The 13,005-nt window shown below is 35.0% G+C and overlaps 1 protein-coding gene across 3 annotated transcripts in view; it reads right to left on the bottom strand.

Moving 5' to 3' along the window:
• Positions 1 to 2,202: 2,202 nt before the first annotated feature.
• The window catches only part of TMEM182 (transmembrane protein 182), an 81,232-nt gene continuing 70,429 nt past the window's right edge, over positions 2,203 to 13,005 (bottom strand). For 2 of the 3 annotated variants that reach the window (XM_032177326.2, XM_032177325.1), the window contains one exon: positions 2,203 to 5,110. In XM_032177326.2, coding sequence (XP_032033217.1) covers positions 4,890 to 5,110 — 221 coding nt within the window. In that variant the 3' untranslated portion in view covers positions 2,203 to 4,889. The remainder of the gene's footprint in view (positions 5,111 to 13,005) is intronic. The other variant, XM_032177324.2, reaches the window with a different exon arrangement.

Raw genomic sequence — 13,005 nt, forward strand, 5'->3', positions numbered from 1 at the left:
CCTCCTTTCCAACAAAACTTAACAGTTTGGGAATGCCTGAGACAGATATTTGGATATGTGTATATGCACATATAATATAATGTAAGCATTTCTTCTATGCATTCATGTATACACTATAGCATATAAAATATTTTTACATACATACACATACATTATGTGTATATATGTGTGCATGCATGTGTAATCAGACATATAGAGGCATGTGTGTATATAGTTCTATATGCATACACACAGACATATGTATATAGTTTTATCCAAATCCATATATACATATACATGCATACCATAGACATATATATACATATACATGCCTAGGTATGTGGTTATGGGTACACACAGACAAGTTAATCCAACTTTCTACTTCACATATCTTTCAGATAGTTACGTATACCCACAAAATTTTTTGAGAAAAATTTCCCTTGAATTTTCGGGGGATGAAAACAATACATCAAATTTTCTTACAGTGCCTTTATATATGCTAGACCAAAATATGAGGCAATAAGCATTATTCTTTACACATCACTCTTTTGTAGTCTATGTTGTTTAAATATCTGTTCATTTAGGTCGTTTTTAACATCAATACTATGTATAAGCATTGGTGAATTTTTTAACTGTGGCAGTCTCTCTTTAGAATTAATGGGAAAAATGCTAAAAAAAAGAAAAAATGAATTGTCATATAAAAGGAGAACTATCCTATATTTTCAGTGAATTATGTCACTGTAATTCCTAGACATCCAGAAGAATGAGAATATTAAAATCTTTGCTGCATGTGCACTTATTTTATCCCAGTGAGTCCTCTCCTTCCCTAAATTATCTGCAAAATATTCAGATACCATGCAGGATACCAATTACTTCAACCATGCTTATTTCATAAACCCAAGGTAAACTATCCTGTCATTTGAGTGAACTAGGAAAACCATCATCATTTGAAGAATCCAAATCATTCTAATTTAGTTACTTATATAGACAATGTATAGATATAGAGAGTATCTATCTATACAGAGGTCAATTTAACTGTATAATTTAGATATAGATAGATGATAGATAGATAGATAGATAGATAGATAGATAGATAGATAGATAGATAGATATAGATAGATAGGATTAAATAGAATTATTAGATATATCATATGATTCCTTACATCTGGAAGTGGATCATTTATAAAGTTCAACTGTCCAATTGCCCCTTCAATTTTTCAGTCATAGCTGAACCCTATGGGCAGGAGGGGTGATCTTTCAAAAAGCTGAGTGGGTCTCATCGGGCATCTCCGTTATCGTTCCAGACTTGCTGTCTCTGATACATCCCACTCTCACAGGCTAGTCCAGGTTTGTCTCACTGATCTGAAGATGGAGCCCCTAACGCTTGCTCTGGGGAGTTAGTCCAGAAAGTCTAATCTGTAACTGGATTTTCTTTCTTTCTTTCTTCCTTTCTTTCTTTTCTTCCTTCCTTCCTTCCTTTCTTATCTTCCCTGCTAACTATATTAAATGTCCCTTTGCTAACTTTATGCTTATTATAATACGAAAGATACTATATCCCCATCCTCCTTGGTTTTTAGCATATCTAAGGTATTGTCATCCTACATTCTTATTGGAATTTCTCCACCTTCCCTTGATCATCACTGAAGAAATGTCCCCATATATTTAACTCCTTCATACAATCAATAAAAATTTAGTTTTCTGTTTCATCTCTTGTTTATGAGTTTCCACTTCTGGTGGAGTCCCACAAAAATCAAATCTGGTTTTGATTTAGCTCATTTTATATTTTCTTCAATGTAACCCCATCACCATGGTCTTTCTCACAATTCCACCGACCTTCAGACTTATATCCAGCCAATTTTACTGGTATCCAATATCTGCCTAACACCTCTGACATTCTAAGTCTCTTTGTAAGTCCAACGTGGTTACTTTTAAGAAAACAGAAATCAAATTACATGTTGAACTGAATAAACCACCATCCACTGGGTGAAACAGTTAAAGTGGCACTCAGGGAAATAAAGAAAACTTTTTCTTTTCCCCAAAGAAAACTGATTTTTTTTAATTTGCTTAGCTCAAATATATTGATTTATACCATTCAATGTATCTCTTTCTACCCAAACATATAATACACATGCACGCTTACATACGCACAAATATACACAGACATGCACCCATATATATTGATGATAGACAGATAAATAGATGAATAATTACCAGCACTGACACTTCCTCCAATATATTCCTTTATAATTCCATTTAATCTTCAAATTTAATAAATATATTTATAGATTAGTAATAAAAATGACCAAATGAATACTAACAACACACTTGATATTACTTTTTTAGAAAGCCCTATCATCAACCCTCAAATTGTACACGATCATTAAACTTCTCTGTGTAGTCTCTCCAGCCAATTCCAATATATGTGCAATCATCCACCTGAGTGAATTAAACCAGTTGAACAAATACAATACGGAGAGATGATAGCTTTCACCAAGTCCAAGAGCATAACTCACTGCCCTTTTTATTCACTCTTTCTGAAAGTGTAACTGAAAAGATATCCTTGATATCCTTGTTAAATTGAAACTTTATGATGCAAAATCAACACTTTTCAAGAAGATTCTAACACAGTTTAAAGGCTTCTAAAAATTAATAAATACAACCAATAGAGAAATAAACATAACATGGACATTTGGCAACACAGTATCTCAAATCAGATATAAGGTTGCTACAATAATGTACTATATATCTCTGCCATTTTTAAGTATATTTCACTCATTGACATAGCAATCACAGCTCACCTTCATTCCTTCAGAAGGTTGCTGGTAAATTGATCAAGAAATGCGCTTGAAATTTATTTGATTGATGCATTACAACTATAAAATACTTCCAAAGTGCAAATCTGAGTAAAAGTGTCATACATATCAGCTATTCAGCCAATGGTCACATAAAAAATATATGGTAGCCACATAAGTGTACTATAAAGTGAGGATAACCATCTGAAATTTATAAATATTCAAGCCTTTGCTGAAAGCAGCTTGTATGTGAAACTTAAATGGCACACAGTACACCAGAAAAAGGCTCCATTCCAAACTACTACAAAAAAGAATTGTATTTACAGATGACATGAACTAATCAGATACATCCAGCATCGTCTGGAAAACTTAATGGCATGCCATAACTTAATATCACAGTCAACATGCAGAACAGACCTCATAATTATTTTTTCTAATAACCAAGCCAAAAGCATAGAAGTAAATGAAGCAATATAAAAATGAAACAGTGAAAGACAAAGGAAAGTACCACAAAAACATTTATGATATCATTGAAATGACTTGAGAAACCAGTTAGTCCCCTGGAGCTTTATTATTATTATTATTATTATTGGCAAGTCCTGTCATGAAAATGCCCTCATGATTCAGACCTTTGCAATTTTTCCAAAGCTCCTTCCCACCGGAACAAGTCTTAACGGAAAAGCACGAGATGTACAGAGAAGACTGGGATCACCTCTCCCACAGCATTGGAAGAGCCGATGAAAAGGAGCAGTTCCTCTAACCCAGAGAATCTTCTGGGTGGTGACTTTTTTTGCCTGTGGGCCATGACGCTCCATCCTCACAACAGCTGCAGAATGAAACACCGCACCTCCAACAAAGCTCACATACCCTGCCGAGCTCCCCTGCGATGGAGGCTTCCAGAATGCAAATACTACCTAGGCATCTCGGATGGATTTGATTTCAATCAACATTAGTGCCAAATGAACATCTTTGATATACAAAATGTCTATGCTACTGAATAATACAGAATTATCTTTCCCCACAAAAACTTTCTTCTAGGAGGTTAAAGGAAATAGTCGATATGTAAATGTTAATATACCTATTGTAAAGATGAAGAAATTGAGGGACAGTAATTAAAGGAATCAAATGATCAGAAGAACTGGAACCCACATCATCTTGGGGAAAGTTAATATTTTATGATCTTTAATAAAGTAGGGCTATTATAATCCTCATATGGAAGTATGTTGAAAGTTTATAGCTAAAGAATATTAAAATCACATTTTATCAATAACTTTTCACATGCTGAATGATAGCAATATAATTTTTAAATGAGAATTTAAAAATATCAAATAGAATTACGGACCAAGCTGAAATGCTTGGTTTCTACATATTTTAAACAATATTACATTATACAATTAACTCACTTTAAGTTCACAAAAATTCAATCTACTTTATAAATAATTTGGTATGCAGATTTGCTAGTTTTAATTGTAGTTTAAAGTTTATGTAAGCATGCACAATTAAGTGAAGAAAACTAGGTAACCAAACCACTGTTGGTGAAAAAGCAAGATAAGTACATGCTCTCAGTCTTGTTTGTTGTGGCCCATTTTAACTGGTGAGTACATGGCTCCCACTAATTAGAACAACTGCTGTCTATTTTTAAATTCATTTGCTCACAAGAGCCAGTGAATGTGTATGTGGATATTATCTGTGTGGGGAAGAAACAAAATAAATTCTCTGACAACCTTGCCCATTCTTAATTATTCTTCAAGGATTTTTTTAATTAGCAGAAGTGAATGCCAAGCAGGCTTTAAGCCAAATCTATCGAGATTTTCCCCATGTCATGGTATTAAACTATTATCAGGCCTTTGCGGCCTGCATGAACTCTAACATGTTCAATGAAAGGGAGACCTGTTTACCTATTCCCTAAAGAACTAGGTCTTTGACAGCACTTAGACAAGATGGAGGCTTGTTGGTGTCTGGAGAGATTCACTGAAGAAAATCTTAGTAAAATGATTAACTTGAATAGCAACTAAAAAGTTGTATCTACTAATTTTATGCTGGGATCAATGAAAAAAATGGAAAAAAGTATTCCTTGTTTTAAAATCTCTCAGGAAAATACTTGTGGCAACAGTTGATTTAGTGATGTATCTGAATATGCCGCCCAACAACTAGAAATAGTAATCCAGCTAGCAAAGAAAAAAATATCCCAGCTGGGGCCAGGAAAAATGACCAGCCATACAGAACAGAAGGGGTGAAATCCAGGCAGTCCTTCATTTTCATGTTTCGGTAGCTTTCCATGTCAGCCACTGCCTGGACCCAGATGACATACAGCATCACCACCAATGAAAATAGGATGCCTGAGAAGGATGAAACAAAAGACTGTTAGCCTTTCTGAAGATGTTTTCTCAAGAACGCTATCTAAACCAATCATTGACCGGATGACAAGCTCCTGCAAATATATTTCTAGCAAAATCAAATACTCTATGTCAGACCTTTTATTATGTACTTTATAGATATTTCTTTTATCTTTCATCTTCAAAGCATTGAGAGGAGGGCTATAGTACCCTAAGAACAGCAATCACTGACAGGTATTTATTGAGTGTTTCCTGTGTGCCAGAGACTGTAGTAAGTGCTTGTGAACATTAGTGAAAATCTCAGCACTTGTAGAATTTATATTCTAACTGTTTTTTTTTTTTTTTACTGTACAAGTGGTTTGGGATGAGCACTATACTACGTTATTTCTTTCAATACATAGAATAAACCATTGAAATAGATATACCTATCACCTGGTTTTAGATATACACAAACGCAGACAGTGGTTTTCGAAGCTGATTTTCAGCCCAGGTCTTTCTGACTCTTGTTATACTATTATAACCCAGCTAACTAATGCTGCAATTAAATACGGTTATAAAAATGAAACCAAAGTAAGCACCAGACAAGAATGGAGATGAAAACACTGAACAAACATAAAAGAATATACATGATTCTTCAGAATCTAAATATATATATATGCATATATATATATATATACACACACACTAAAGATTGATTATAGCATAAAGAAAACATTGTCTTGAATTAATGAGGGAGGAAGATTGATGAAAAAAGATTTTGTGGAATACAAAATCATGGATTAGAGATCAACAGCCATATTAAATGAAAGAAAAAAGAAAGGGAGAGAAGGAAGGAAGGAAGGAAGGAAGGAAGGAAGGAAGGGAGGAAGGAAGGGAGGGAAGGAAGAGAGAAGGAGGGAAGGAGGGAAGGAGGGACAGAGGGATGGAGGGAGGGAAAGAACAAATGCCTAACCACTAACTAGAAGGCAACATCCCAATTTAGCAACAATTACAATGTAACTGTAATCCACCGGTTCCAAACACCGTTGGAATTAGATGAAGTATTACAGTTTTGGACCCACGACCTTTGGACCCATTCACAGAAAAGCTCTGTGAGTCCTGAAACTGGAGAATACCACTAAGCATGTCCTTTCCCATGTAACTGTTACCATAATTGCCAGAAGGAAACGATGCCACTACGCTCAGCAGCAGGCTCCAGGGTCCGCTGGGCAGACTCACCAGTAAGCAACAGGCTCCATACACAAACCGTACACACAGCCTGATGGATTCAAATTTGTCCTAAAGCAAAATCTACTTGACAACACTTGCTATTTGTCCAAAATTTCAATCCAAACATGCCAAGGATCTATTACACTCATTGAATTAATGAGTTGAACTGTTAGGTATAAAATCTCCATAGTCTAATTGCTAGAATGTCTGAAAGCTAAATGCAAATCTGAGACTAGGAGCAGAGACTGAGGCATACTGGCAGAGAGTAGCTTTTAAGAGCCCAGTCATCAATTACATTTCTCACGTTGATTGTGGTCCTACAGCATTTAGGATGCCCTCTCTCTCCTGGGCCATCAATTTCATAAAGAATCTTGAAGAGTAAACACAAAAGAAGAAGGGCTCATAAATATGTTGTGGTGTGTCAGTATCGGAGCTTAAACTTCCTTGTAATCATGATACAAGCTACAGAGCAATGAAGAATCAAATAGATGCTTCGCTAATAAGAAACATCCTTCACAACATGGTCTGGAATGTAAATGCAAATATTGGCTCACAGAGTACAGCAATGTAGCCACTGAGAAACAACTAATCACAGAGAAATAGTAAAGCCATAGCCTGCAAGCAAACTCCTTATAACGCCGTACCTCAGATTTTGACAACAATATGGCAATTCTACGTGTTGTCTAGCAACTCTGTGCATTTCAATACATTTTCCAGCAAATATATACACAGTGTTCTCTGTTGATGTAAAGGTTTGGCTTATGCATTTGCATAATATCATTTGCCTTATGCAAACACCTTGAAAAACTTTGTATTATTTGTTGATATGGTTTTTATCTTCCTTGCATCATGTGACCGTCTTGTGCTTTCAGATATTTTAATGGAAAAGGGAAATTGCCTTTGTGAAAAACCAGTAGCCTTAAATTTATCTTTTCAAAGATTGAAAAACCCATCACTGAATTTTGAGTATTAGGAAAACATATTGCAGGTAATCAGGTAGATGATTTTTAATAAGAAAGAATTAACTTACATTTAAATATTGTCATTATTTGAAGAGGAATTCCATCTTAAAAGAAGGAAGAGTAGTCATTTCTATCACTATAGTCTTTAACTTGTTCACTAATTGAAGATACTGTCCATTTAATTTGTATCAGATCAGTTTATGATTATATCTCACGCATGGGGTAAGCCAGTGTGTGTGTGTGTATGTGTGTGTGCATGGGTGGGTGGGTGGGTGTGTATGTGTGTAGACAAAGAGAGAGAGAGAGACAGACAATGAGAAGGAATTTACACCAAAGGCCAATGGTTTAGTGGATATGGAAGCGAGAATTAATCATGGCAGCCTGCATGAGACATGTGATCAAGAGAGGAAACAGAAGGATACTGTATTCAAGTAGACTGATGAAATAAGTGAATGGCCAATGGGAGCCATGTATTTGACTGCCAGGAAATAGAGTTACAAATTTGAAAAGGAGGAAAGCTAAAATAAGCCCTACAGTGATTAGAATTTGATTAGAATTGGATATATCAGTGTGACTTCATGGTTTTTCACTGATAGATAATACAGAAATAAATATAGAGGCAAATGTGTGTGTGTGCATGTTTTAAAATACACATGCGTGTATATGCCTAGATATATTTCACGGCTCTGTTTCTTGAGAGCATCTGGCAACACCAACATCCAGTCGCATAGAGCATACCAAGTGTCCAGATCTTGACTCCTAAACACTATGAAACACGGATTCTCAAAGAAATTGTTGAATCCAGGCTGGGGCATAAAATACAAGATGAACCTAGAAAATCCTATTACCCCAGAAAGTAAAGATATGTTCAAAGAATGACAGGGGTGTTTTGGAAGCCAGCTTGATGGGGCCTCCCATAGCTTAAACTGAGACAATCTGATCACCAAATGAATAATGATAGTGGTACATTATTTCTCATTGAATAAAATAGGAACTCACAGTGATATAAATAAATGAGTGAATAAATGAATAGGGAGAAGGGAAGCTTTTCCTTACAACAGAAAACTAATTTATAAGTGTAGAGGGATGGCAGAATTAGAAATCATCATTTGACAATCACTTAAAAATAATTCAGAGAAGAAACAAAAATGAATGCTAAATCTAGTGGATAAAATGGAATGAAACAGAGTATATTTACATAAGTTCAAAATCTCTTCCAATAAAATGCTTATTAATTTTGAAGGAGAAAATAGTAACCTCATACTACAGAAACCCAGCAAATATTGCCTTATTCAAGTAATCAAAGTTAACATCACCAGTGCCATGACAAATTGATATCACACATCACCTGATGGGATGCAGTGAGAATCACACCAGCATCAATGCTATAATCTTAGAGCCAAAAATACAGAGCCTGAATTCAATCATTAAAGAAAAAAATCAAACTCAAATTCAAGACCTTTCTACAAAAATCACAGGCCTGTACTTTTTTCAAAAGTGTCAAGGTTATGAAGCACAAAAATGGACTTAACTCTGGTTTAATGGAGACTCAAGCAACAACTAAACACAAAGCATGATTTAGAATTGTTTTGTTTTGTTTTGTTTTGTTTTGTTTTTGCTATAGAGGACATTAATGGAATAATTAGAAAAATCTGAACGGAGTCTTTAGGTAAAAGGATTTACAACATCTATATTTTGATATCTCAGGACTTTTAAAAACATAAACAATAACTGGCTTGAATAACAATGAGTTACAAACCTACGTGCCACAGTGACTTTAGCAAGAATAGAAAATACTGCAATATATAGATAGTAAATTGTTTTAAAACAAAATTACATTTAAATTTGGTCATACATTTGGAAAGCACACATTTATTTCCAATTGAATTTTATAATACCTATTTTTTGAAGTCCAGAAAATGTATAAAATATTTCACTGGAGGCAGAATCAAAACACAGCCCCAAACCCATGAAGATTTGTGACCACAGTGAAACTGCAGAAAAGTAATTGAGTCACACCAAGAACATGTTGGATCTCTTGTTACTGGCAGTATGTGAAACAATGATTGAAACTTACAATTTTGCGTGGGTTCTCCTACAAAATTAAAAACTTTGCCCTTTAAATGCCATGAATTCAATTTGGAAAGCATGTTTTCTCTTTCTGAAACAAAGGGCACGTAAAATTTAGTGACAAATGGCCGTTGGGAATGCAATTGCTGATGATAACACTATAGAAACAATCACAGTATGGAAACAAAACAGATTCCCCCAAGACCAAGTCAAAAACTGAGACATAAAATTGTATATCCTCAATATTTCACAAACACAAGAATGAAAAATGGAGGCATATTCTAAAGAACTTTTCACTATACCATAAGAACCAGATTTAAAAACAAATCCATAGAAGAAAAAAATTTAGCCCGAGAAATGAAAACTTTATTCCTAAAAAAGTTAGGCAAAGTATCAAACTGCTTTATTATTGTCTAGAAGCACATATACTCTTACATGTATTTTTTTTATAAAAAAAGAGAGTGCTTTGGATTACTTAAAAATGATAGACTTGATCTTTCACTGCTTAGATGTAACTAGACTGCCTTTAAATGGGCTTTCACAACTTGAGTCATGAGCAGTTATAGGTTACTTGGGGAAGAATCATAAATTCAAGATGATTCAATGGCCTCCTTTAGTCATGCTTCCACACAAATGCAGTGGCAACTCATTTCAGTTTTCCATGGGCATAAGAAAAGCCATAGAACTGCACAGTCAAAACACTCATTATAAAGTTAAGGTGAAAAGTAAACTAGAATCAGAAAACAAAATCATCCTTTTTCTATGTAAAGGCTGCACACACTCTAAAGGTAGGGCGATATTTAGCAGGGCATCTACATAGAATTAGAAAGTAAACACCATAAAATGTTAAGCATGATAGCATCGGCTTTCTCATTGTGGCTATTTTCAACAGAGGATGGAAATGAGGTTTGCTGTCACTTACTTTGCCCACCAAGGTCAAACGTTGAGCCTGTGGAATAACTCAGACTGAACCCTGAGAGCAAGAGTCTCACAGGTTAGGCTGAAAACATTCCCAAACATTCTGCAACAGGGAAAATGTTTCCAGGAAGCAGTGGGGGACTAGGTTACTTTTCTAGGTGGAGCTGCCTGGAAGGCAGCAGGTCACATTTGTGCTAAGTATAGAATCAAAGAAAAAATCTGGGGCCTGGGTAAGTGTGCTAAGGATAGCAGCATTCATGAAATGGTGAATTTAGAGCAGACGTGTCCAGAAGAAAGAACAGAACAGAAATTTGATAAGCTATGAATTAACTATCATTTTTTAAGAAGAAACATAGCAATTCATCAAGGGAGGTACTGGGAATGCCTTCTGCAGATCTGCACAGGGACACTGAATACCATGACTGACCATACCCCTACAAAAGGCTCTTGCAGAAAATACATAAAACATCTTCATATAAACATTTCTTAAATCAGCCCATACCTAATGTTTGAAGATATGATATTAAACTGCCATAGTCTGAAGGTTTTCCTAATGGGTAAAAATATTCCAGGTTTATTGTTCCTCTTTCTCATTCTTTTAGTTGACATATACTTTACATAGAGTAAAATGTACAGATTCCAAGTGTATGATTTGATGGGTTTTGGCAAATGTAAACATCAGTGTAGCCACAACCAATTAAAAATAGAATGTATGCATCACTCAAAGAAGTTCTTTATGCCTCTTCACTCTCCTACCCAAAGCATCTATCACTATAGCTCAGTTTTGTCCTCAGAACGTCATTATAAATGGAATCGTAGCAGTATACAGTCTTTTGTTTGGGAATGTTTTTACTCAACATAATGCCTGAGAACGCATTCATGTTCTTAAGATGTGTTTACAGTTCATTCCTTTATATTGCTCAGCATTATTCCGTCGTATGAGTATACCACAATTTGTTTATCTGTTTATCCACTGATAAACATTTGGGTTGTTCTAACTATTATGAATTAAACTACTGGGAATATACTGTTTTGTGATGTTCTAACTCATACATGAAGTTTGAAATGATGGATAACATTTTCTTAGACAAATGATTTTAGAAAAATATGGTAATGAAATTTTTGTATGGAGCACCATCTTATGCCAAACTGATAAAATGGCACTGGAACTTATCGATGCTACGGCAGGCACCTGAAGTGCACCTGCTGAAGCTTCCTCCCTTTTCCCCACCCCCAAGCGGCCCTGCTGAATGCAACTGAGAACACGGTTCTTAATAAAACACTGCCTTAACTGTCTTCCTCAAACATTAATTCCTCAGCAAAACTTTTAACAATTATTCCATAGCGCTCAATTATTGTAGGAGATTGGAAAGCTGAATGGCTCATTCAGCTTTCATTGTTCAGCCACCTAGAACACAACCCATCCTTATAGCATTATTTCTGGAACTCCTTTGGAAAGAGACTTGCCTCTGCAATATTTAAGGAGCATCTCTAGGCTTAAATTTAGGGGGTCAAACATTACAACTAAGGAGAAAGAGCTAGACTCTTAAGAAGCTGGCTGTGTGAGAACAGGCAGCTGATTAACCTCTTAGGATGGAATCTCAGTGCTCCCTCATGCTACAAATGCCGTCGGGGTCCATTAGGATGATTTGACTTTAGCCCTGCATTCATAAAAGACTCCCAATTAGCCTTTGCATGGTATCTACAAATTATGTTATATATAGGGTCATTCATTTATGTATGAATTGTAAAAGCATAGAGAGTTAATATATTAAATATAAACACTAAAAATGCTACAGTATTTGCAAACTTGTTTTCATATGTATTAACTTTAACAACGAGGAACCTTAGAAATCGCAGTGTCTGAGGGCTTTCTCCACTTCTGTGAAGTCCTCTATGTCTTGCTAAAGCACAAAATGTGAGGATTAGTGCAGCGTGACCAGCTATCACAGGTGCATTCCAGAGTCCAACATGTACTCTTAACTTTCTCCATATTACATTCTGGGAAAAGGGAAATTTGCCACTTCTGCATTTGCTAAAGAGTAATATTTGTCATAATATTGTAATGTACTTTCAAAGTAGTCTCATAAATATTATTGCATTCATCAAAATGTTTAGACAATCTTTCTGAGAAAAGCTAGAAGTTATTTTAAATGATTTAAAATTGTGTTTTTGAAAAATTAGTTTGCCCTTCTTTACGTTAGTATGCTATTGTTTTCTCATAAAATTATGCTTCAGATTACAGAACAACTAATGCAGAATCGTCCACATTTTTTATCTCCATTCTTCATTTTCTCAGACTTGTTTTCCACTTTTTCTTCAATTTTCTGACGCAGCCTTAATTCTTTCTGCTGTTACAATATCATGATTACACCTTTCTGATTTCCAAACACTCACTGCTACACACACTTCGTCATTCTACTTTCCAAATACATTAATTCCCTCTTCCCTTTCATTTTCTAGACTCATAGTTTGATTTAGTCAACAACATATATAAAATGCTGATTAGGTTTCTCAAACATTTATGACTTTCTTAGATTGTGATAATAATTTTTATCATTAAACATCCTACATACCCAGTGCTCTGTACTCTACTCAGTAACAATTATTAACAGAGAATGATCATGGGGGGGTATCTATTTCTACAAGTAATTAGGGGTTTAATCTGAAAATGAGAATTTCATCTAATGCCAAAGAAATATTTATTCACAATAATTGAGTTTCAGAAAGTAGGATGTG

The sequence above is a fragment of the Hylobates moloch genome, unplaced genomic scaffold (genome assembly GCF_009828535.3).
Source record: "Hylobates moloch isolate HMO894 unplaced genomic scaffold, HMol_V3 SCAFFOLD_15, whole genome shotgun sequence".
Classification (NCBI taxonomy): Eukaryota; Metazoa; Chordata; class Mammalia; order Primates; family Hylobatidae; genus Hylobates; species Hylobates moloch.